We start from the raw sequence: 26951 nt of genomic DNA, 5'->3' as shown, positions 1-26951 counted from the left end.
CATTTTACCCAATTTGAAATATTATCAATGCCGAAGTCAAATAAATTACTGTTTTACCATGATATCTTGAGTACGGCTACGTGCCTTCGTGCTGGAAATGATGTGGAATTCAATTTTTATCGTATAATTCCGTAAACGATCGAATTTCCACGAATGTCTAATGGACGTCAAATGCCAAATTGGCGATAATCGATATGGACGCTGGATGCTTTTTTTTTATGGGAATGTTTTCACAAGAACGATAGTTGCCAATTTCTGCTCTTTGCATTCGCCAACTTGTTCCATGAATACTATGTGAGTTCCTAGTTAGTATTTGAATTATAATGTCAGCTAAGGCGATAAAATCTCATCAGCTAAATACAGTTTGACTCTGTCGTAAGCAATATTCACTTCCCCTCGATTTGGCGTACTATTTTGTCTTATTGGACTTTTAAATATCTAAATTGAAATAAATTTGCATTTGTCAAATTTGCAAGTGAATTGGAAGAATAAACAAGTAAGTAAAAGGGAGAAGCTGTGTACTCGTGTCAGAAGGCGAGGGATTTAACACCGAATAGGGAGGGTAATGGAAGAGTGTCAATGTTGACTGAAATACCAATAATAATGCAGTTCAATTGGTTAGTAACGAATTCTGGACTTTTATCCCAGAATTACTTCATTGACGAAGCAACTTTTACGCGTGATGGAGGTGAATAATGCCATAAACGCACACATAGTGGCTGAGTAGCTCCTCAGCAAGCCTTAGGGTGTAAATTCAATGTCAAATTTTAGTGTAGCGTCATTGGCGACCACATACAGAGTGCGTTCAAAAGTGATAATTTTGTTTTTCCATTAATTTATCGAACAGGTTTTCACAAACTCTTAAAATTCTTCAAAGTACTCTCCTTGGGCATCTACACATTTTTCCAGCGACTATGCCATGACCGGCACGCGCCCTGAAAGGCGTCTTCGGGGACCTCTCGCAAGGTCTTCGTCACGGCTGATTGCATCTCTTCTATGAACGAAAAACGGTTTCCTTTCAGGGCTACTTCATCCGAGGGAACAAAAAGAAGTCTGCTGGGGCGGCGTCAGGGCTATAGGGCTGTTGGGGTAGTGTTGGCACCCGGTGTATGGCCAGGAACTCGCGGACTTGTAGCGCGATGTGGCCAGACGCGTTGTCGTGATGGAGTTGCCAGGTAGCGGAGATGTCTTTTCTAGTCCTGATAACACTTTTTCGGAGTCTTTCCAGGATATCCACGTAGTTGACAGCGTTAACTGTCCGTCCTTGAGGAACAAACTCCCTATGGACCACTCCTTTAATGTCGAAAAAGACAATGAGCATTGTTTTCACTTTTGATTTTCTCATTCTTGCCTTTTTCGGCTTGGGGGACTGGTCGGTGTGCAACTTAGACCTTTGGCGTTGGCGTTGTCACTGGGTCGTATTAAAAAACCCAGGTTTCAGAAAAAAAATGCAATTGCATAACTTTCGGAACGCACCCTGCACGAGCATGTCTGAATCAATGCATAAACGAATGCACACACAAGCAAAAAGCAAGCAAGGGCAGGGCAGTACTGAAGAGATGAAAGGTGACAATTTTCCTGAAACAGTTAAAAATAAGACTTTATTTTGACTTCGCAACCCAGAAGAGGTACGACTCGAAGGGCCTCTTCAAAATGCACAATTGTTCAAAAGGCCACCGGAAATGAATATGTCTGCCACTGAACCTATCAGGTTTACGTTATCAAGTTTATTACCATTGAATTTCATATTTTAAAGGGATTTTCCGGTGTAAAAGTCTGGACATGTTTTCTAAATCGGCTTTTTAAGCCGCTACCATCATGTTTGTGCCTCGAATATTGATTTATAACTGCATAAATGACGAAATAATATCTATTGCCTATAATTACTACTTGAGAAAAAAATCGTCTTCTTCCGAAAAATATAATTTATTACACATTAATTCTACACATGCCGTGCGGATTCTAAGGGTAAAGGTACGTGGTGCATCATCTTTTGAATACAGTATGCTTTTCAAGGAGTTTGAGTGTACGATGTAGTAGTAATGAACGCTGTAGTTGAAATTTTATCTATCTTTAATATGCCGCGTGCGAAATCAATTTGAATTCACTGATACACAGGCGGTGAATTGTATATCGTATTTAGTTTTCAATTTATTAAAACTCCACATTAATTTCATATTACTATTGCATTCTCTTTTTTTATTGCCCGATGGATATGAGACGGATATGATGGAAGGAGACGGATACAATGGAGACTGAGACTTTTAGAAAGGTTCAGAGCAAATGAGTTAAGAAATGACACTAAAGCAATTGCTATGACCTCACACTATTTAGGTGGATCGGGTCAAAAGATAAAATGAAGGAGATGAGATTCCAGTACAGATAGGTAAAAATACTCACTCTTTCCTCGGACAATCAGGAATCATACTGGTAAGGAACCATAGTCACTAAAGAAATGTTAAAGGCAATTAATTTACATCTCAGGACAAGATTAACCGTTACGCAGACACACGATATATTCTTAAGTGCACATGTATGTAAGTTGATAATACATGTATTTGCATAAGTGTAAGCTATAAACAGTTTCCCATGAATGGGTACGATTTTGTGTTCGCAGATTTGTATGAATTTGTGGGCTTTGCATGCGGTTTTATTCTTAATCGCGAGTGGTGACCTGGCACCCCACCCCCCACCACACGCCCTTGCGTCGGCTTGCGGGGTAGTATGTAGATGTAGATATGAACAGTGAGATTAGTACGAAATTTTATGAGGCTTGTAGGAAAAATTTTCCTGAAGGTAAAATATAGAGAAACATTCAGAATTTTGGAAGTTTCAAAATCGAACAAAATCATGAGTCGCTACAATTCCGAATCACTGTCTACGAGTCCGTGAATAGAACACAAAATTACTTGATAGAAAAAACTTAAGATTTTACGACCATGCAAAGAAAATCAAAAGACCTTTACTCCCATCGTAATAATTATTCTTTTAATTGTATTATTTATTAAATGTTTCGGATCATAAAGAAATTCCGGCGATGGATTAATTTTAAAACATGTCGTACACAAAATTATACGCCATACAATCCACCACACGTAAAAAAAATCAGATTATGAAATGTCATCCCGAAAAAGTATCCAGGTACTTGGTAAAATTTTATTAGAAAAGTCTTTTGGTTAAAAAAAATCACGACCTTAAGCACTAATACATCTCCAATGGCTACCACTGAACTGTTTGCACTCGTAATGTGAGAAGAGGTGGGAGCTGACCCATGAGACCCAGTGTATACACGGAGAAACACATTGCAGATATCTCAAACGTTTGCGAAAAAGGAGCAAAACGTAGAAAAGCGAGTAATTGCCTGTGACGTCAATCAGACCTCGCCTGACACAGGAAGGAGCTCGTCAAAAGCTAAGCGCGACCAAGCGCCGCGGAGCCAGACGGTGGGAATAAAAGGAACTACTCCCCGGCGGCAACTCATTCCCTCTCTAGGGCTCGGAAGGAACCCTCGGCGGCGTCTCACTGGGGGAAACAAAAGAGAGCTGACATTCAGACGAAAAGATAAAAGGGTTGAATAAAATATGAGTGATGAAGGTAAGAGAGGCAAGCTTATGGGCATTACGAGAAAGCAGCATCATAACAATAGCGCAGGGCACAAAGGGAAGACAAATAGCGCAAATAAGGATTTAGAAGAGAATAAAGGAACCGTCAAATGTCACAAAAATAAGAAAGAAAGGAAGAAACTCTCCGACTAAATGACAAGTCAAGCACCCACCCAATCACCAAGAGGAAACATACAGGTACCTTTCTGAATAACCGAATGTCAAAAACTGCCCACCGGGAAAATAACATTACAATTATCACATTTCTAAGAGATTACTTCAATAATATAGCGTTTACATTTCTGCCCTTTTATGGAATAAAATAACCATTGATAGTTAGAGAATAATATATCTCCCGCACGAAATAAAATTCAACTTTTTTCACGAGCCAATCAATACTCGAACTCGACCAACGCAGTAATCCGCGTCCACTACCCGAATGAAAAAGATTTTTGTATTCCATTTATAACTAATTAGGTATTTTAGAGACAATAGCAGGAAGCTTACGCAAAAACTCTAAATAACTAGCACGTCGTCATCGGAACATGAATGAAAAAAGATTTACTTATTGAAAAATGAGCGACACGTAAGTGCCCGGCGCAGAGCAACATGGGGGGGCTGGAATGGGTCCTTGGGTGACTAGAGCCACCCCGCCCCATGATGAATGGAATTATTCGGATATTTTTTCCCAAATTCAAGACCGCTGTTGCAGAATTCATAATTGCTTGCGTTTTCTTCGAAATTCCATTCCAGAGGTTTTTTTCAGGTTGACATTTAGATTGCAAAGTGTCACAAATACATCGGAAGCACTATTTTACGAGCTGTCCATCTGCGCTGATCCCCATGCGAAAGTTGAATGCCAATGATCTCAATGAATGAATGTCCTTCCATCGATTAACTAACATTAATTTTTTTCACCTTGCGAAAAACTGGAATGTTGACGGACTTAGCGGACTTTAAGGACTAACTGGACACAAAATTCAACGATTTCAGAGTGTAAAAATCATTCGCATAAAAACACTGACAGAAGACTAAATAACCTTAAGACATTGGTCTATTGATAAAGAATCGTAAAATGAAAATAATTCGAAGAGCAAATGCCAATTTAGATACCATCCATAGATAGTACCTGAACCTAGTGAATTTCATCTAATGTTTTTCGCCAGTTTTTTTAGAAAATACTTGCCAATCGTTTCTTCAGGCTACTCTGTCCCGGATCATTCGGCCGCAGGTAACAGAGAATCAACTATCAGAATATGAGAGGGAAAATCACAGCCATGACTATAAAAGAAAGAAACTGAAATCCATTAATCCAGTAACACTGAAAATCCACCAAACAGCTTAAAGCATAAACAAGAACCAACCCGTAAAAATACGAAACGATAATTAAACATTTAAAACTGGTCAGTCACTATCGAAAAATATGTTACGTCAACCAATAAATATTTATTGAAATGTCAAATGCTTTTATTGCAATCGTTTGGATAAGTGCAATGAAGCCAAGCGCCTCTCGAATACAGCTCAATAGCAAGCTATTTTAGTGACGAAATAATAGTTATCCTTCAGGGCGTCTAAATGATGTAATAGGTTTACTAATCTTCAAATATTTCAATAAGGAACTCATACTAGTGATCTTGCATTTCAAGATGAACTAAGAAGAAGCCCAGAAGTCTATTCTCAGGTTTATTCATATTCAACATTCACATTTCTGGAGCGCTTTTCATTCTCCTAAACGTTCCCTTTTCCATCACCATTATTCTATGCCTTCGCATATTTCTGTCCAAATTAGAGTGCTCATTTCCTCGTTCAAGTAAATTTTGGCCATCAAGAGTGAAACTGTATTTAATAAGTCCTACATTACGACTTCAAGAACTGTATAATAGTTTCGTGCACACAAAAATAAAATGTTAATGCTTGCCTTTTCAAAACGTTAACAGTGGCTATTCGGATAAATAGCCCTTTCTGATTATCCTCGCACACGAGAAAATACTCCTCATTTCACTGAGTTCCAGTAACATAACGTGGGAGCCGCCAACCTCGAATCAAACCTTTTATCTCGACCATAGCTAATAGAGGGAAGTCAATAATTTTATATGAAAACTACTTACTAGTTCTACAAATTTAATTGAACATTTAACACCCGTGTTTTGAATACTAGAAAGCCAAAACGGAATTGTCGAAAATTACCACGAGCTAGCGCTGAAATTCTAAAATAAATTTAGCGGAAAGTAAGTCAATACGTTTCATTTAATGAGTCATTCAATCGGTCAAATCATTCATTAGTCATTCAATCGGTCAATCGGTTCAAAAACATTATGATGTTCAATGACATATGGTTCAACTCATTAAGTCAAGAGCAAAAGATTTGCCGATGAATTCTCTTCTCCATCAAGTGTGCTCATGTTTATCTCACGTTTTACACACTCAGTAACATACGCCTATATTGCAGAATATTCATCTGTGAAAGCTAAAACGAAACAGCGACGGTTATAATAACATCACCGGTAAGTGAACTGTTGGCAGAGGCTTTGCCACCTTATAGCACAAGAACTATTAATGCGCGAGAACAACGTCAGGTCGGAATGCGTGATGCGTGAGGTGCTCCCCATTGATGAGCGCCCAAGGTGCGAATTGGAACGGGCTTCCTAGCACGCTGAACTGGCGTCACTCCGCGAGAACTCGTTCTAAAAAGGGTTTTCACTCCGAGCCGGAGAGAATTCGCCATATCTCGCTTATTCGCTTTTCGGGAACTTTCGCCTTAAGTGGAGTGCGGGGTTTTGGGGCGGAAGGGAGGAGAATTCGAGGCTGGGACGGGAAGGGGGCGGAAATGGGGCGGGAAGGGGCCGGGGGCTGAGTCGGGTTGGGGGTGGGAAGGGACCGGCCGGGAATTTACAGTAGTGCGTGAACCTCTGATCAGATAGCCTCGTTTGAGATGTCCGGCGGTTGACAAGAGTGGGGGGGGGACAGGGATGGGTTGAGCAGAAGGGAGGGGGAGGCGGGAGGGGAAGGAGGGCTTCCCCTCTGCCTTGCCACCGCTCTGCGCACCGCCCTATCCCATGGAACAACAGGAATGTCGAGGCACTGGGGCAGTCCTGGGCTCAATTAAACGCAAAGAGAAAGATTTAAAAACATCCTTTCCACCGATGCACAACTTCAATGTACAAGGTTTGTATAAAAAATATCAGTAACAATTTATTCCCTGCGAGTTTGCGTGAAGTGCTGAATTCAAGTGTCTGTCGGTTATGAGTGCGCATGATCGCAGATCATATTGGCATTGATAAGATGACAGTGAATACTATTATCACTGAAATTTTGACGTTACGAAAGATCTGCGCTAAACTCGTCCCGAGGGTCTTGACGGACGACCCCCGGGACGAGTTTCTGTAGGGTGTCTGCTTGCGAAGACCTGCAAAGGCATCGCGATCACCCTTACAGTCCCGACTTGGCACCAGTAGACTATTTCCCATTCCCAAAAGTGTAACCCTCCCTCGAAGGACATCACCGTGGACCCTAAGAGCCGTCAAAGAAGCTTGCACGCGTACCCTTACGGACCTTCTGGAATCCGCCGATCAGGGTGTCTTCGAGTCGTGGAAAAACCGCTGGCAAAAGTGTGCGACGACGCTCAAGGGATTTGCTTTGAAGAATGTTGAGGGGCACTGTAGCAATATCTGAAATACAGGGTTCGTCCGGAAAATAAGTGTACTGAGCTCAGGAAAAAAATTTATTACACTTTTACATATCTTAAGCTAATATTCCTCAAAATAGGACCCTTGTGAGTCGATACACTTGTTCCAGCGGCGTTCCCATTCCTGGAACGCTCCCGCGAAGGCATCATCGGGAACCTCTCGAAGACACGTCGTCGACCTCTTCTCTGCCCTCCACGAACATCTTGTGCCACCGAAAGATCATGTTTCTGGACATGGCTGACTCCCCGTAAGCCTGGTTAATCATACCGACAGTTTCGGTAGACGATTTCCCAAGCTTTACCGCAAATTTGATGGAATAACGCTGCTCCAAAAACTTCGGCATCGCGTTCCGTGACGTGGGTCGAGCGTGGAGGTTCGCGTTAACAGAGCTCCTCACTACACCACAGCTCAGAGCCGACTGCCTTTTTCAGCGTCGCTTGCCAACATACCCCCTTCCAATCGCAGCCCGTCAGAGCGGTGCTGGCCCAGGAGTCAGTACACTTATTTTCCGGACGAACCCTGTATATGTCTTTTTCCCGACGGGTTTCACGATACTTTTTATAAAAACCATGTACCTCCAAATGTTTCTTTATTTCTAACAGAACATAGAGTAACCACAGGTAAAATTGAATCCATACTATTTTGCCGACATAGGTAATCATCAGATGCATATGAGTCTTCCGACGGCCTATCACCGTGAAACTGACAAATAATCGAAATAATGTTTGCGGAAAAAATCTATCAATACTTGATGATGAATGCATACAACAGCCACATTCGTTGGTCAGGGAGCTCTTAAGTTCATGATGTTTGACTTTAGAACCTTTCTCTCTTTACCTCTGCCACACACGGAAAGCGACTGAGAATGGTGTTTTAAGAAATTAGGAAAGCAAAACGTCATTGCCATCAATAATCGTTCGATGGAAATGGAATTCCCTTAATAAATTGCTACCATCATCTATTTCTCTAATATCGCATTTGGCGACCCCATTGAAATATTCATTGCGGCTTGATTAATTCATGGGACTTCGAACGGTGGACTCACATAATTGTTTTCAATTATTTAGTCTTGGTTAAACCCTTTTAAAGGATGAGTCTCGACATATATGCCTTTTTAAAGACGCATCATATTTTTCCATATCCTTTTTCAACGATTCGGGGTGTCAGATGTTAAATGAAGGGAGGTATGACAGAAATGAAACTGCGTTCTGAAAGATAATGCACTCATTGCGCTCATGGCAAAAAAGCGACCTCACGGTGTCAGATGATGACTATATATATTCCTTTTATTTACTTCTGTATGCTAACGATAATTTCGGTAAATTCCATGGACTCTTAAGCTAAGCATTTTTCATATGGTGGTCCAATAATAAGATTTTAGCAATAATTCACCATATCACTCCGGAATATTTTTTTAAATTTATGAAAGCATTTTTTTAAAACTTACCACGTGAATTAGTTATAATTCATTAATCATTTACGTTTTAAATTCTGCTAATTACTCCGTTGTCTTTAAATAAGATTTTTTACTGTAACCAACATAATTCCAGGCATGAGAAAATGGAACTATACTTCCTCAAGCGACATCGCACACAACACACTGAAATTATAAGAAATCATTCCTTGGATAAAAACTTCCTCATCGTATTCAAAGATGAAATATTTCACCCGTTCCATCGATTTCTTATTTATGAATGTGTTTAGTGTGCAGAATATGGCCAAACGTCTATTCTAAATTCAAGCAAAAGATATTATCATACCTTGATGCTCTTTGGAGCATAGCGCTCTGTGGTTCCCAGACTTGGAGTATTGGAAAAGTGGAAAAGCGAAGAATAGAAGCCTTTGAAACATGGTGCTGGAGGAGAATGCTGAAGATTAAATGGACAGACAAAGTATGGAACGAGGAAGTATATAGAGGAGCAGAAAAGGAAAGGACCATATGGAGAACTCTACGGCAAAGAAAAAATTGATGGATTGAACATACATCGAGGCACAATGGATTGATTAGGAATATAATAGAAGGAAAAATAGAAGGGAAGATTCCACGAGGAAGACCAAGAGACATGAACATAGGACGTAAAACAGAGAGGGTATCAAGGATTGAGGGATTTGAAGTTAAAAAAAGTAGAATGGAGGGCTGCAGTAAACCAATCCTAGGATTGATATACTGATGATGATAATAGGTAGCTTAGTGCACTCGGCCGATGTTAGTAGATGATACTCAAATAGGCCGAGTTGAGCCTGGCACGATAATATATTTCCAAGTCCAAAATGATGACCACCACTTTGCCAGACACGTCGCAGCAGGGCTGACATCAAGTTGTTACCAGATTTCACAAGAACAAGAAAACGTTTTCTGAACACACAATTTTGAAATTTTATGAAATTTTGTGTGTTGTCCAATTATTACGATCAAGTCAACCTCTACGGCCAGTTTTCAAATATTTTAGCGAATGCCACAAAGTTGATGGCTAATTATTCCAGAACTCTTCGCTTTCACGTGCCGATGTTTTGTTAAGCGAGATAAGCTATGGCAATTAATTCCATTACACAATTCACAAGATTTTCAAAGAGTTTTTCGGCGGAGTTCTCTTTGAAAACGGTTTGTTTTACAGTAAAACATTCAGTACCCCTTTATGATAGCAATCAATTATCACTCAGTTTTTCCGAATGAACGCTTTCCAAGTTACCGTGTAGTGAAAGGATGACAGGTGACTCAGCTTTCATGAATATAAGTTCTCATGTCCGGGTACAGGAAAGAATAAAATCTGTTGTAGATTTGGTTATAATGTTACATAAATATTCCTTTGGATTTTATCGTACAAAGCCTGTGGTGGTCATCGAAATGTGGATTTGTATTTTCAACAAATGATTTTATGCCAAATTAATGAATAAGCAAATGCATTGATCCCGACTTACACCCGAAAGATAATGACTATAGATTGGAAAAAGGCAAATTATCGAAATATTGAAGGGAATATGGAAGATACCTAAAAGGTTTAAAATCTTACAGAAGAATGTCCGCTGCTTACCTTGGAATTTAAAAAAAGAATTCGAACTCCCGGCCACATTATCTGAATGTGAGTAATATGCTCAGTTTTCAAATTTATCCAATTTTCATTGGAGTTCTCTGCTTTACCGGCGATGCTTTCCGAAGTAATGGCCTCGAAATCGGCGGAAAGATAAATTATTTTGTAATTAATATTTTATTTTAACTGCTGCTCAGTGCCTGAGAGCCCAACCACCACCACGAGCAATCGGGAATAGTAATTTATTTCATTACCTCAGCGAATATATGAATTCGGCGACACATTGACAGTGGCTCGGCGCTCGGCCCAGTTACGGCTGACTCGCCAACAGCCTCGCCAGAAGCAGCAAAGGCGGGAATTATTCATGAAGGACCGCAACAGCCAATCCATTTTTCAAAGATTTTAAAATCTGACACTTATTCGGAATTGGCTCCTTTCTCCCGCTCACCGGATCCTCCAAAATACCCCGGGTCGTGATTCCTTGAGTTTGAGGGATGACATGACGTGACGTGATGAGAGGACTGAGTCGTCTAAGGCGGTTCGCGGTGGGAAGGAGTCATCCGAGGCGTCGAAGATCGATGCTGTTGCCGCCGCGGTAGTAAATGACGCGTGTCCGAGAACTTAAAAGCGTTGTAGCAACGGGGAGAAAGAGTGAGCTTTACAGGAAGGTTTAGCGGACGAAGGGAAAAAATTGGTGATGGGAAATGAGGAAAAATGGGGAAAGGATGCGGTCAGATTTTTGCAGCTCTGCGGGCAACTCATGCCAGTGAACCGAGAATAAATCGATGGTTAATTTTAGGGGCGAAAGAGAGGTTTAAAAAAATGACACTTGGCACGGATAGTTAGGCCTAAGAAAAGACGCAACGCAGGGTTAGAAAATCACTTCAGGGTCGAGACACAAAAGCTCGGCTTGATAACTCAATCTCGAGGGGTCAAATCAGTTGCGGATCATAAAGCTTTTAATTATGACAAAAAAATAAAACAGAGGAAATTTACAGGAAAACAAACAGAATGAAGACACGTATTTCCAAAATCAACAGTAGGGAAATAGTTCCATGTTTCAACCTCGGAAATGTATTCTGGGGAGAACGTTTGCTTCCCACCAAGCATTTGCGGCTGATGCACAGAAATGAGCTTGGGAACACATACTTAACTCATCACGTTCCGCTTACGCTAATGGGGTCTACGAACTACATTGATGGGATGTCTATGGAAAAAATCTATAAGAAGAACCAATTTACAATTTCATACCGTTCATAATCCATAAAATCAATAGTCGCCAGTAAATACTATCGCTCTGATTCTAATTTAATACACTAGAGAGTTTATGAAAGGATTTCTAACTTATAACAAACATATTTTGTATTATTTGCCTACCATTTAACCAAAAAAGCAGATTCGGCAGAGTAAAATATCACATCCTTGTTTGAACGGCGATTAGAAATTTCATATTATATTTTTCCCATTTAAAATGACGAAAGCTTAGCGAAGTAAACACTATACCTCTCTCAAACTAATTAGCAAGGAAACCAGTGCGTTGCTCAACTAGCCATCCTTGTGGACGGATGTTCAATTTGACAGCATCAATATGGACGTTATTTTTTATGAAAATACCTACACATTTAACAAGACTTCTATGGATTGCTAATTAAGTATTTCCAAGGTTTCCATGCCTGTCTATAATGACTTAATGTATTTGTTGACTGTTGAGCATTTTCATGCCTCAATTTTACATGTAAATCCGTGTTTCAACTAAGAGCTAAATCTCTTGAAATCAGACATAATCGGACGAACGGAAACAATATCTTAGATATTTTCCTCAGGGTTTGCGACTTTTCTTGAGCTTCTGAGTTCCAGATTGAAACTTAGAGAAACGAAACTAAAACCATGTCATGGGAATGGAACTACGCTCGGTCGGGGTGGAAAGTATCTAACTACCCCAGAAAACACAAAATTTGCACGAGAATTATGAAATCCACACAGCATCATTTTACGTCTCTAAGAGTACAAAATGATAATCATTCCAGTAGCTAACGAAGTTAATCCTTGATTAGTAGCCTTCATGTTCAATAAATAGAACAGTTTAGGGACGAGTAACGACACAATAGGCCAAACTCGATATCCCACGTGAATAAACCCACATAAATAAGCAGCAGGTAATGAAACGATGTTTACCATTTTGTTGACGACGATAAAGGAACAGGAAGAGAGAAACTAAACCTTCACATGCAGATTCCGAACCCAATGTGAGGGAGTTGCGCAAGCCGTCCTAAGTGATGCTAAAACGGCTGATGTGTGACACGGCGGGCAGTGATGAGATGCCGGAGTTAAATAAGATACGAGGTTAGGTAACGACCGCGCATATTCCAACGCCCGGGTCGAATAAATCTGCGCCCGTGACACGTACCGCAACCGTACTAATTATATGGATGGGCACAAAATCAACAAGAACGATAATTCAAGCACCTAGAACAAAACGATAAAACGATCCGAATAAAATTAAAACAAAAATTAATCGAATGAGTATCTTTAAAAAAATATGTTTTAGCTTTCATATGTATCAAAATAATATTTTAAAAAATATATAGTATTCGTGACGAAACGAAATTACTGTTTTTGTGAACACCGTTCACGCTGCTTTCCTATTCAAATTACTGAAATGAATATGGTAAGGCGCAATGCAGATAATTCGTTAATCAATACCTATTACATAAAAATTATGAATCTTTACAATATTCAAGAGGAGTAGTTGGTTGGGAGAGAGAATTTAGTTAAAAAATGAGTAACTACTGAACTGCTCTCTGGGAAAACATACAGCAGAGATGGATAAAAACGCCTCTGTGCATGGAAACAATGCAAGAGAAAGTTTCGAATTTTAATGAGGAACAGGACGAGGAAAGGCGAGCCATCCGAACTGGCAATTAGCCTTTCGATCGAACGCATCTTCTACGCTCTCGCACGACACAATTCCAGGTCTCCCAATGCAGCACACGGACATCATAAAACATTCGGTACTCGGTCGGCATGGGTCAATTTCGGGTCATTCCGCCTCAAATTACGCAAGTTCATTCCCGCTTAGAGATCCCGTTTTTTTTAATTTCCCTCCCCCCGGATCCGAAACCACGGCGCGTCCCGCAGCCACAATTGAGAAGTTCAATTTTTGGTCATGCGTGGCAAAGCATTTCCTCTCCCGGAGTAAATTAATAAAGTCATAATTTACCGATACGTGCGAGGCATAAAGTGAGGAGAAAAAAAAGGAGACGCCATCATTTCATCTTAGTCACTCATTCCCCGCTTTCCTGCACCCGACTCCCTCCACCCCAAACCGCCCCCGCCTCTTTCGAGCCCCCCAAATAATAATAAAAGAGGAGAGCCTCCCCGGACGGCATCTCCCTTCGAGCGTCTCGTCCTTAACAGTACCTCAGCGTAAGGCAGCAGGGTGAAAGGTTTGGAATGGGGGGGGAGGGGGCGAAAAAGGGAGGAGATGAAAAAAAAGCGGTGAGATCGGAGGAGGAGATGATGATGATGATGATGGGAGGGTCCAAGATTTAAACTCTTTGTTGGCTACTGTACTACGCCACTCTTTCAATCTCGCCTTTTGTTCTATGGGGGAGGAGGGCGGCGAATGAGAGCGGACGGAATTCGTGGAGCGATGGAGAGAATGAGGGAGGGCAAAAAGAAGACGGGGATGGATATAGATGACGGAGAGAGCGAGGGAGAGGCGGCGGATGGAATTGTGTTGGACGGACGGTGAGTCGAGAGAGGGAAGAGGTGGGTGGGGGAGCGGGGGGGGGTAGGGGGGGGTCGGGAAAGGTGGGCGGTTGTGGGGGGGGAGGGGAGGTGGAAGGGAGGCGGGAAAGATTGGGACATGGATCATTTTTTACATGCTTCTCCAGTCTCGTTGCTACCGCATTGAAAATTGGTGGAGATGGCCGGTGGAGTGAAGAGTGGGAGGGAGGGGAGAGACGGGGAAGGCGGGGGGCTGGGTCCGAGGAAGGATTGCGCGGCAGTTGGCATGGGAACGGTGGGAGAGGAGAGGCGAGGTGGAGGCAGGGAGGAGAGGGGGACGGGAAGCATTAAAAGACAAGTGTTCGCAGTCATCCCATTACACGATACCATTATTCATCAAAATTTTCGGTGAGGCCATGCCGGGCTGCGAATTTAAGAATGTTTCCCAATTACGTCATCTGCGCGAAATGGCAACAAATAAATTTCATTTTTCATGATTCAGCCGCCGTGGAATTACTTTTGACCGCAGTAGTAATTCTAATAAAAATTCAGAGGTGATACGGCTAAAAAATATATATAAAATCATATTTCATATTGGAATGCTTATTTTCTCCGACTAAATCGAAACTAACTTCGCACAATCTTACTACAATTCAATATATATATATATATATATATATATATATATATATATATATATATATATATATATATATATATATATATATATCGTAATTTAGGAAATTAAGAATATATCTACGCCAAAATTACCGAAACCGACCACAGCATTTATTATTCGAGTCACGATCAAATAAAAAATGTACTACACAGAACACTTTTCCCAATAACCGAAATCACTGCTTAATACTTTTCAAGTGCTTTCATTAAAATTGAGACACCTTCTACAACCTTGAGCAAAAATGTCATTTTGTTTTACCAACATCAGAGATTATAAATGTAGGCGGGCACCCTTAATGTTTCACCCCATTCCACCACGACAACCACCGGAGCGTTCGGCGACGGCACCGTCATTTTGCACGATGTTTTATAATTATACAGGAATTCACCGAATGATTCATTCCACGCAACTACTCACCCGTAATGAACGTTCGTCGTCGGGTTGAGATATTTGTAAAATGCAGAAAAAACGAATTTCAATCCCGAGCAAGAATGTAATCCAAAAGACCAATAGACCGTGCAGTGAAGGGAAGATAAAAACGCGTACGGCTCACAAACAATGCGGACGCTGGTAAAAATGATACATAACGACCTATGGATTTCCTACATGGAGTCCGACCATAATAGGGACTCCATCCCAGGCCTCATCGATATCCTTGGCTTGAAAGAACTGGAGGCGGCTGGAATAGGCTCGTTCTCCATCATCCCCAACAGGTCAGGGTCTTGCAATGGATGCACCGAGGGCGTGCGAAGGATACGCCGGCAGTAAGGGACACCGAAAGAGGTGGCGGGTCGAATTCCCGAGGGTAGCGAAAGGGGAGAGTGCTCTTGGAAGAGTTCGAACCCGTGGCCTCTCGGGCGAAGCGTAAAGATTTAATCCCCCCAGAGATGGCCGAGGTAGGTGCTTTGGAGGTTGGGACGTGGTGGGAATGGGGGGAGGAAGGAGGAATGTGAGCCCGGAGCGCATAATGGATATTAATGATACTCCAGGATTGGAAGGTGTGAATAAAAAAGGGAGAATGTGTGGTAGCCGTGACAATGAGTCGCGGAGACTTCGACGGTGGTATGGGAAGGGTGGACCTCGGGAGTGGGGTGCGGAATGCAGTGGGAGGGGTGGTGGGAAGAGGCGAAGGACGGGAGGGGGGAGACCTTGAAAGTGAAAATAGGATTGTTGGGATGTCGAGGACGATGCTCCTCGTGAGAAGATTTGCCAAAGACGAATTTTGGCCAAGAGAAGACCATCCAGAACGTAAAACCCGGAGAGCGATAAGATGTTGTACCTGGAGCCCCTTCTGCGATAACGGACCGTTAGCGTACATAATAAGGGAAACGTGTTATATTACTTCGGATCAAAGCCATGTGCAATTAACCAGCTAAGGGAGCATAGCGTATCTCTAAAACTGTACCTGAAGTGAAGGGTGCATTCAATATTTCAAGCATGCTGGTAAATTGCATATGTATACGGACACATATTATCTATATGAAACCTAGGTGTAAAGGCGGTAGCCGAGGCAAACAATTAGCAATTGACATTTCTTTAAATACAATATCTTACCTTAGGTATCGTGCAAGAAGACTAAAGAAAATCACCAGTTTGAGTACTGTAATATTAAATGTACATTTCAAGAGTATGTAACTTTCTTTTCTACCGACAAATTCTTTTCACCCAGGCAATTTCTCAATACTTCTTCGGCAGTCTAGAAAAAATCTATTTCCACCAGTGGAAAAAAGTCGCTCGAGCAAAGAAAGGAGAGGACGCCAATAAACGCTATCGATTCAATCTCTCCATCGTCTCAAAGCTTCGGGACGGAGGGAGGAAAATCCTCCGGGTGACCGCGTCTCACAAGACGACAACGCCACCCACACCCGCCTCGCCACCCCGACCGGCCAGCCTCGGGAACGGGCGGCGGAGCACGCGGGTGTGGGGCGGGGCGACGGCGGTGTGCAATGGCGGTGAGTATAGGTATCTGAGCGTTAAGGGCGCAGAAGGAGACATTGGGGAGGAAGGAGGGAAAAAGTGAAGAACAAAATGAGGGACACGTGAAGCGTAATAACGAGAGGCATCCTTGAAGCCGATGGCTCTATTGTCCTCCGTCCCACCCGAGACCACGTTGACCACCCGGGCCCACACCACTCCCCCCCTACCCTTAGCCTTCAGCACACCTCCGTGCCCACACAAAATTCCTCTCCCCGGGTGAGGATGGGGTGCGGATCCCGGCGATTTTTCAAGAGGCCGCTGGAGAGGGCAGGAGGGGGCCGCGGACGGTTGGTTGGGGGCGGATAAAGGATGACGATTATGGACAGGCGTGATGGGAGGGTTGGGGAAGGGGGTGTGGAGCGAATGGCGATCGGGAAGGGGCGTGCGGGAGGGTCCGCTTGTCTCTAAGGTCCAGAGGCAGCCGTCTCTCCCTCTCAGCCGCACGTATGGTCGTCCGGGACGGCCCGCACGGATACAGGTGTGTAAGAGAGGTAGTCGGGAATTTCTCTCGGTGGGAGTTTCCGCCCCGCCACCCTTATTCCAATCATGCCGCCCCCCCCTATTCCTCCTTCCCCTCGTTTTCTTCTCCCGCCAAGACTACCTACATACACCTCGCTTCCCTCTCCGCCCATCCCACACTCTCCCAGCGGCCACGGTTCACTCCAGCCTCCCCACCATTTGCATGTTTCACTTCCATTCCAGGCGGCTCGCATTTTTATTTATACGGTTACATTGACAATTAACGTTGACGTGCTGACCGCTCTGTCTTTCTGAACGCTCGGACAGGTATTTAATGGCAATATAAAAACGTGTAATACACAAAGAATGATCAAAAACTAAGCCTATAAATTAAGTTGCAGTAAGTATTAAAGTCGTAAAAAGAGATCCTCTTATTATTTTTACAGTTGGCTATCACACTATTCAACTAGTAAACTGTTCAACCAAATTGACTTCGTTGACTGACAGTGAAAGTATTGAAAGCAATGTCACATACTAAATATTTCCATGCCCCTCTAGGTAATCAACTTTTCAATGAAATTCTGCAAACATTTTAGCTTAAATTTTTCAAAAATGTTCACGACATTTCCATCTAATGAAGTACATTTATTTTTAAAATTCGGCAATATTTTTCTAATAATATAGTTTTAGCAATAGTTTTCATTGCACTTCTCTTTACGAATCACTGAATACGAAAACAATTCCTCTCATTACTTGAATGGCAACGGGCATCCATTTCTACCCACGTAAAATCATCTTACGTGGATAGAAAATAACATGTAAATTCGGAAAGGGATTGAGGATCTATTCAGGGTTCCAATGTACTTCAAAAATAGAACTCCGAAAAAAATTGGAAAACATTAGGATGGGTACATACCTCCAGATGAGGGGGTGAAATTTCCTCCGTATATTATTCGTTGAACATAAACTGTTTGAGCATTGCTTCCGGGACAACTTCTTCGGATCAAAACGACAGGAGGGGTTTGATGCACCCAATTTCACAAGACAACTTGTGGAGACGTTTTTCTTGATTATTCTTTTCCGCCCGAACCCACTGCCGCAACCCTATCAGAATTCTCCCCTTACACTCGTCCGCCCCTTAGTCTTCCTCCGCCGCCCCCAGATATAACTCCCTCCTTTAACGGAATTGCCTCCCTCCCCGCCCACTCCCCGACGCCGCTAGTTTTTTGCGGCTCTCCCGTCGCCGACAGACTCGGAGGCTCCTCCCGTCGACCTCCCGACCCATGCTGCTGCCCACGGCGGCTCCCGAAAACACGAGAACGCCTTGCCCGCCCCGCTGGCGAGCGCCAAAGACGCTCGTCGCCCGCCCGAGAGGGCCGAGGTGCGGGGCCGCTTCAGATGGTCGGCCGCGCTACCGCGAGAAGGACTGCTCTGAATCTTTACGCCTCGGGAGGACCGGCGTACTGCCCTCAACAGAGACGCACACTTTTCCGACTGCGAGCGCGCCACCGAATGCAATTAAATCCAACTTGTCCCGAGGTGCTCGTGATTGCTGTGGCTCTGGATCACGGACGGAGAATCCGGAGACTTCCCTCGATGTCCCAGGAAATTTACCCCATCTTTCATCGTAAATTCGAGTCGTCGAAGACGTTTGATGCCTTAAATGCTGCTTTAACATTGTGATACTTCTTCATATACGGTGTTTGTTCCCAAAACATATGCAAAAATAAGGGAGGGAGTGTAAGCACGATGGGCATAAGCAATATGAAGTTTATTTGTTTCATCGTGCCCTAACTTTTAATTAAAATCTATGCCCATGGTGGCGATATATTGAGCTACTCCAAGTCAGGAGCAAAGGTGATTATGTAGCTGCATACTTTTAATTTACGACAAAATATTGCAATTAAACATCCCAATGTGACGAGACAATGATTCAGCTTATTGTAACGATGCGTAACATTAACTGCTCTAACTAATTTCCGGAAAGGGGCAAACTGATGACAAAATTTTATAGGACATCAATTAAATTCAAAATTGTAAGAAAGTGAGCTCTGATCTCAGAATAAAACACGGATGATCAATCATTGAGTGGACAGAAGGGGAAGATTTCATGGAACACGAATTCTTGGTAACACAGCCTTTGTCCCGGCCACGCATCATCCGAGCTCACACTCTCCCTTCCGGTCAAGCTCCGCTCAATCGCCCATCAATGGCGGTGTCCAATTATTCCGTAAATTGAGACCAATACAATGGGGCACGCAAAGTGATGAAGAGGTGTGCTCCTCGCCTTATCGAAGGAGTGGTGCGGCATCCCGCGCGCTGGCGATTATGATTTCAATGGCGAAGGGGGGTTACGAGGGTGGGGGGAGGGGGTCGGAGATGGCCGCCATAATGGGGAATTGCCGCCATAATGGGGAATTGCATTTAAAAACATGAAGAGGCCTCCCCTGACTCGAGGGGCTTCAAGCGCGGGAGAGGATTTGCTTAGCAAATGATTGCGGGGTGGAGGAGGTGATGGGCTAGGAATCTTGAGGGGGAGGGGCTGCGACGGTCCGCAGCTGGTGCCCACTACTCACCACTCCTCCCTTCCAGGTGATAACCTGGAGGCACTGGACAATGGGGAGGCCGAGTGGAGGTAGGGAGGCCAGGAGCTGCGCAGAAGAGGGCGGCGGGCAGTGGGAAGGGCTGATGCCCCTCTCGGAGTATTCGATGGTGCGAGGATTCCGCTCACGGGGACGGGCTACTTCACCAGCGAATACGATTTTGCTTTCACGCGACGCATTACGCCCTTGTTGATAAAAGAGAGGCCCAAATTGTCCAAAAGAGCGACCGAACGACCCGACGATTAGAGCTACTACGCTTCAAATTGATACTTCCGGCTCTCAATTTAGCAAATAAAATTATGGATCCTTGGATACGGATACCGAGTTTGCGTTTAATATTGAAGCACGTGGAACGGAGGAATCGATGGGAGAAGGGAGGTTTGTATAATTTAGGGAAAAAATGAGGTGAATGGGTTTTAAAATATTCTTTCTATTGCCTTACATAATCCAAGCTAAAACACTTAGCCTGAAAAACGTTTTCCGTTAAGGGCTCAATTGTGTAAATTTTCCTACCCTTAAAACCACATAAAATATATTCCAATGATGCTAACCTATTTCATTCGTTCATTATTTTGACGAAAGAAGATGGGGATCTTGTTGGTGCGGTGGCTAACGTACTTGCCTCCCATCCAGAGGGCCCGGGTTCGGATCCCGGCGGTGACAGATATTTTTCAGTGGCCCGATCTCTACTTGAGGTGCTTTGTGGAGGGCACTTTGACTGAGTGCGATGTCCGTCGGATGCCCCGTTAAGCTGAGGACCCCTTGCCGCCTTTCCTTAAGAGTAAGCTAATGCCGACGCCGGGTTTCTCTCCACCCTTCATCCTTTCCTGTCCATTCCTAATGGCGCAAATGACCTTAGCTGTCTGTCACCTCCCCTGAATACCACTAATACGGGTACTCCGTAAGTTGCTTTTGCGACGGTGACATATGAATAGGAACCTTTAATGTAGTCCGTTTCTGTACCTAAGCACGCATATGAAAAATATTGTCCCTTTTCTCCTTTGCAAAGATATTCTCTTTTCAAGGCACAAAGCACCTTCACCAAAGGAAGAGATTAACTTTTTTATAATTCTAGAAAGAATATTTTTAAAACCATTTCAGTGGTTGAAAAATAAGAAATAATCTGTCGCAGATACTATAGTTCCGTTCATACACCAAACGATTACACACTCGTATATCGTGGAACATTTAAAACGTTAAAAAATCCATCACAAAATCTGTTACAAAATATTTTACATGGGACGGCAATTGCTATTTAAAAGCTACGTACTTTTTTTAATAAAAAGCACGGCAGACAACCCTACAAAATAGATAAAATATACATTAATTTCTGAGAAAACGCTGATGAGAGGATACTTAAATATTATCCAATGACCGTAACTTTACACAAGTATTTCACGCAGTGGACAGAAATAGTACCCACTCTTTGCCTTTGCCATTCAATAATGTACGTTTTTAAGATGTTTGATGGTAGATTTCTCATTACACAAGAATATTTGTAATCACTTCAGCTTGAAATGTAATGCTGAAAAGTTGTTAAATCATAGTGATGCGTACGAACCCATTGACGGACGTCTGTGACATGAACCATCCAAAAAAGGGCCTCGCCAAGGAATACCAAAGTTGCGTGAAGATCCACTCTGACTTTTCCTTGCTTTGCTCGAGGAAGGCTTCGGTTCCTTCATCTACGCCCATCTGGATAAAACGCGACGCCAGGTGAGGCGGCATCTCGTTGAGATGGCACTCGTACCACTGGAAGAAAATAAAAGAGACTAGGTCATCATCACATGAACGACGAGAAAAATATTTTATATCATTAAAAAGAATTACTCCACGGAGTATCGGCAACTGAAGAAGAGAATCCACGCCCTTCCTCGAATATAGCATGTCGGACGCTGATGAAGAGGGCATTAATCACTAAGGCAACATGCTTGAATTCATGGGACAATTTAAAATGAATTTCACCAAAGAAAAAGCCTTTTCATATCCAACTTCTCTTAAGTCACAACTAATAATGTATCGATTTCATCAGGACAGATTTTTCCACGACATTTCTCAGTTATTTGAAAAGGTAGAGAATAAGCAAGATATAATTACTCGAAAAAGTATTTCTGATACGAAATATCTACTTCTGAGACACTACTGTCATTAGACCAACACGTGAATCGCTCATACTACTCAGAACATGACTAAGCTCAAGCGTAATCGAGTCAACTTCAAAGTGGGTGCATTTTTAAAAGAAGAAATTGGTGATATCCGAACGTCACGCGTGATAGTGAAGGATACGATTCTCCTTCTCCTCCTCCTCCTCCACATTTCCAGACGTTTTTGCAAATATCTTTCGTCATTTTCACTCGACCATTTATTTTTTACGTCGACGTCATTTTAAAGCGTGGAACTAATACCGTTAGTTTCTTCAGAGTTACTCTAAAAAAAATCTGTCGGATCGCAGGAGCACCTTCATTTCGAGCCATCATTTTCCAAGTAGCATTTCGGCCTAACGACTCGGAAATGTTTTCGTTTCATTGACTTTCGCCTGGCGCATTAAAACTCTCAGTCACATCCGTTTGAAGGTCCCAGGAGCGAATCGCTCCTGATTACATTTGGGAAAGGGCATGAGCAGCCACATTGCATCTTTTAAAAACTAATTTCTTCAACGATGCACGGTATCCTCCTTATAGACACTTAAAATACACGTAATTCAAGACATCAGATTATTAAATCAATAATATGCTCCAATTGGCGAAAGTATCATTGGAATATTTTACCGCTCACATACCTTTTCGCTAAATAATGTTGAATGGGGAGTATGGAATTACGGAATAAATAGATTTCGACTTCCAGAGCAAGAAGTCACATAGGTGTACGAGGTGTTTTAGATTTGGGGATTATTTTGTCTAAGTACAACCTCAAGCAACCTAAAGGCAAATAAAATGAATTCAGCATATTTGCAAATCATCAGGTCATATATGCTGAGCATATCTATAGCGTGTTTTCAAACCATGTGAAATAGCCGAGGAGTTTGAAAACACATATACGAGTATCGTAGGGTTACAACAGGCCTCCATTTCAAATACACATGAGGAAGTCTACCTTTTAAGACGAACTGTGGAAGGACACAACACTGCATTCCTTAGCCTCGCCTAACGAGACACAATCTGACACCCAATGTTACAATAAATTCTTCAATTCCGCATGCATTGCAACCCTCTTAATTCCGTCCAACATGCCTCTTCCTCCATCTTCCTCCCATCTATGATCAAAGTCTTCAACATCCCAGTATCTGGTCACCAATTTTCATTCCCTTATCACTTGCATCCAAAGATGAGCAACCTTTGAGAATCCTGAACAGAATGGAAACTTACCTTTCACGGATTGTTTGAACAGGGAGAATGAATGAGTGAATATTCGAATTACTTCAAAGGCGATCGCCATCATGGGTTATGAACCCGAGTATTGGTTTGTATCAGTTTCCCACAATCAGTAATTCTGTTCCCTGCCCTCATTGCCAACATTCCCTCAAGAGGTCCTTGAACCGACATTTTCCATCACCTGCTTCAATTCCTAATTCATCCTATGCCCTCCTTTGCAAGTCTTTCACTCCATTTTTCTCTTCAATTATGATCTTCAATAAGCTACTTAGCCACACGATATGTTCAATCAATCTTCTTCTGAAGTCTCCTCTCTTCACCTCCTTCATCGAAGTATTTCTTCTCTCTCTCTCTGTCCATTTTGCTTTCAGCATTCTCCCGTTGCAACACATCCCGATCGCATTCAATCCTCTTCCTTCCCTCTCTTGATCCTATCATACAAGTCTCGCATCCGTCGAAAAGTAGATTCCAGATATAACTATGAACATATCGCTTCATCATAGCGCTACTTTCTCGCGAGTTGTTATTTCTTCTAATGGAAATCCTCTCATCTTGAGGTTGTACTTCATATTCTGAACATGTGTGAAGGCTCGTTAAGTCCTACAAATGATGCGCAACGCCATAAGCAATAAGCGGGCGATTCAGTCGTGGTGCCACAGGTCGACACAATACCCTAGCGCGGAGCGACAGTGCCAGTGCACATTTGGAACATACCCTCAGTTCCGCATACCGTTCCCAGTCGAGTGAATCTTTCTCGAAGGTTTCACGCAAGAATATTCACAAGGAAACATCAGTGGATTTTCCCACCATAGCCCGAACGAATGACACCGAAAAAATGTACACTCGCGAAGGGTGCTTGGTGAAAATAATAGGCAAGGCACTTAAGGTCTCGGAGACATTAATTTCAGAATTCAATCAAAGAGAGCATGCAGCCACATCTAATGGTTTTTAAATCGACATCCGATTTCGGATCGTGAAAAAGGATGGGATTTTTGTTCGGTCCAAGCGAAGGACACGAAAAAAGCAGTCCTTCGCAGGGCGAGCTAGGAACTTACGCCAAACATTTCAGAACTCGATTTCCATTTAATCTTTGTAGAAAAACGCCATTTTTTCCGAAATCAAGAAGAAAATCACTAAAAAAATTAAAAAAGCCTACGAGATGTGAATTAAACGTAACAAAGTTAAAGATAACAACATAAGGAACCACTTGGAAACTTGGTTGCAGATGCGAGAGAGCTCAATGGTAGACTGAATGCTTTGAGACGTGGGTGTGGAGAGATATGTATCAAAGAGTGAAATGAAAAAAGGAGGAAGTAATAGGCATGGTGGGGAAAGAGGAAAGGCTATGGGGAAAAAAACGAAGTCTGCCAAATAGTGGACTCAGGGGATATTCTTTGAAAATGTAATTTTAAGATGGAAATAGAGGGGAGAATCATTAATGGGAGAGGTAGGACTAAGAAAAGTGAACACATGTTAGACGGAGAAGAAGTGGGTATGTGTAAGCAATTTTTAAAAGTAGCGTGGGATATTTATTGTCGTGTGAGCTAATCTGGGTTTGGAATTATTACAGTACTTAATTATTCATTGTATCGACCACAAACCAATCTTCAACAGCAGAATACTACTAATTACTTCACTCTTTGTCTCAACTGGCTCAATGAACATATCCTTACAGCTAAATCAAATAAAATTAAAAATGCCAGCGAGCCTAAATGTTAAACGGTAGGGACTTCAGTAATAATAAGCGTATTCACTATTTTGTTAGGATGTTTTAAACTGCATTTCATCTTGTAACTGCGTGAATACGTGCGGTCATAGGACTGCAAATATAAAAATGGACCAGGTTTAGCGCCGTCCGTTGGATGGGACGTTAAACTGCGGACCCTTAGGCGCCTTTCGTTAGAACTAGGCTAATGCCGACGCCGGGCTTCTCCCCACCCTTCATACTTTCCCATTCATCCCTAATGGCTGAAATTACCTTAGCTGTCGGTCGCCTCCGCTAAAACTACTAATATTACCTGGTGTAGCTAATAGGGGATAACATAATTACGTGGGCCGTTCAATAATACCTTAGCACTCGCAGTATCGGAAAAGGATTGCTTTTAGTAATTCTCATCTTTCACTAGACTGCCGTTAATGTTTCAACTATTTCCATCGCGTGGTTTCATTTTCATAGTCCATTGAAGCAAAACACTTTTGCTGATATAAAAAAAATGGAAAAAGGGTCCGTGCGGTGATTAATTTCTATTTAAAATGCTTGGCACCACAGGAGATCAACGCCGAATTAGATAAAGCCCACGGCACGTCTAACCCTGTGTTTACAACTATTTACAACGGGGAAAATGAGTTTTAACGGGGCCGCCCATCCACAAATGACGAACATCGTCCGGGACGTTCACCGGAAGTGACTTCCTCCGAAGGTTTTGACAAAATCCCCGATATGTCAACGAGTGACCGACGAATCAAAGCTCGCGAAAGCGTTGAGGTTGCAAGCACATCGTCAGGTACAGTATTTTCAATTAAACACGAATAATTGGATGTGAAAAAAATATGGGCCGCGTTTGCCCTCAGTTGAGAATGAACGCAATCGTACGGTCAATTCGGACGCTAGTTTCTGCGTCGAATATTAACTGTGAAAATACATGATTACACTATTACACTCCAGAGACAAAGGAACAGTTGAACCAGTGGGTTTTAAACGTCGATTCGGCTCCGAAGAAGGCGAAGATGGTGAAATCGGCTGGTAAGATGACGACCACGTCATTTTGGGAAGCACGCAGAGTTATACACATCGATTACTTGCAAAAAGGACAAAGGATAATCGAAGGGTATCATACTTCGATATTGAAACAGTTGAGGAAGGAAATCAATAAAAAACGTTCTCATTTGGGAAAGAAAAAAAAAATTTCTATTAATACATGCCTATTTTGAGGACCTTCCAAAATCCTCCTTTTGGGCGGTTTAAAAAGTTTGAAAAACGCTGAGAAGAGTAAAATCTAGCTAAAGAGAGATTATTTTGAAAAATAAAAAATATATGTTGCTGGTTTTTGTTTGCTTCCTAAAGGAATTAGTGAAAGATCCGTGTAACCAAAAGCATTTCAGACTACCCTCAGTCCAGCAGCCCACGAGATTTTATCCAGCGTTTGATGCGTAAAAATGTGAGACGAAGGGATTTTTCAGCATTAGAAAATTTTTTATTATTATTCAATGAACTTATTTCTCATTGAAATCATTGAATCCATTCAGTTTCCAGCATTAAAACTAAATATTCTGGCTATAATATTCTATGACGATTTCAGGAACGAAGTGAAATGAGACGCCGATGTTTTCTGCCATGCAAAATTACTACTTCTCATTCCAACAGAACACACGTGCAGTCTCATAACAAAATAATATTCCTTCTCTGCCGACGTATTACACATAATAAGGCAATAGTATTATCAAAACAATTGTTCGGCATCTTCCGCACCATGTAGTTGACGGCACACATCGAAAATGAGCGAAATCAAACACCCAATGGTTGACACACATTGCATGCCCCTCGCGTTTCTATAAAAGGATTAAACAAAAATTTCTTCCGCCCTATTTGACGTTTCGCCAAATCTCACCGCTTTGGCTTTTGGCAGCTGCGACGAAACCAGAAACTCACTATTTGCCAAAATCGCTGGCGGGAAGAGAGGGAAATGTTGGAGGATTGAAGACGATCGGACGGGAAGCGGATCGGTGCGAACAGAGGAAAAAAGACCCACGTCTCCTAAGCAACGGTTTCCTTTGGTCGGCGATGGCCAGCTTTCCACGTTCGTCAAGAAAAGAACG

At 42.4% G+C, this 26951-nt stretch overlaps 1 protein-coding gene across 3 annotated transcripts in view; it reads right to left on the bottom strand.

The window, feature by feature from the left end:
• LOC139694856 (protein-L-histidine N-pros-methyltransferase) overlaps window positions 1-26951 on the bottom strand; it is a 545809-nt gene that overhangs the window by 416064 nt on the left and 102794 nt on the right. For all 3 annotated transcript variants that reach the window (XM_071593379.1, XM_071593380.1, XM_071593381.1), the window contains one exon: window positions 21326-21516. In XM_071593379.1, the coding sequence (XP_071449480.1) occupies window positions 21326-21516 (191 nt within the window). The remainder of the gene's footprint in view (window positions 1-21325; window positions 21517-26951) is intronic.

Source organism: Hetaerina americana, unplaced genomic scaffold, assembly GCF_022747635.1.
Source record: "Hetaerina americana unplaced genomic scaffold, ioHetAmer1.1.p SCAF_58, whole genome shotgun sequence".
Taxonomy (NCBI): Eukaryota; Metazoa; Arthropoda; class Insecta; order Odonata; family Calopterygidae; genus Hetaerina; species Hetaerina americana.
The sequence above is the reverse complement of the archived record's forward strand: the minus strand, read 5'-3'. Positions and strand labels throughout refer to the sequence as shown.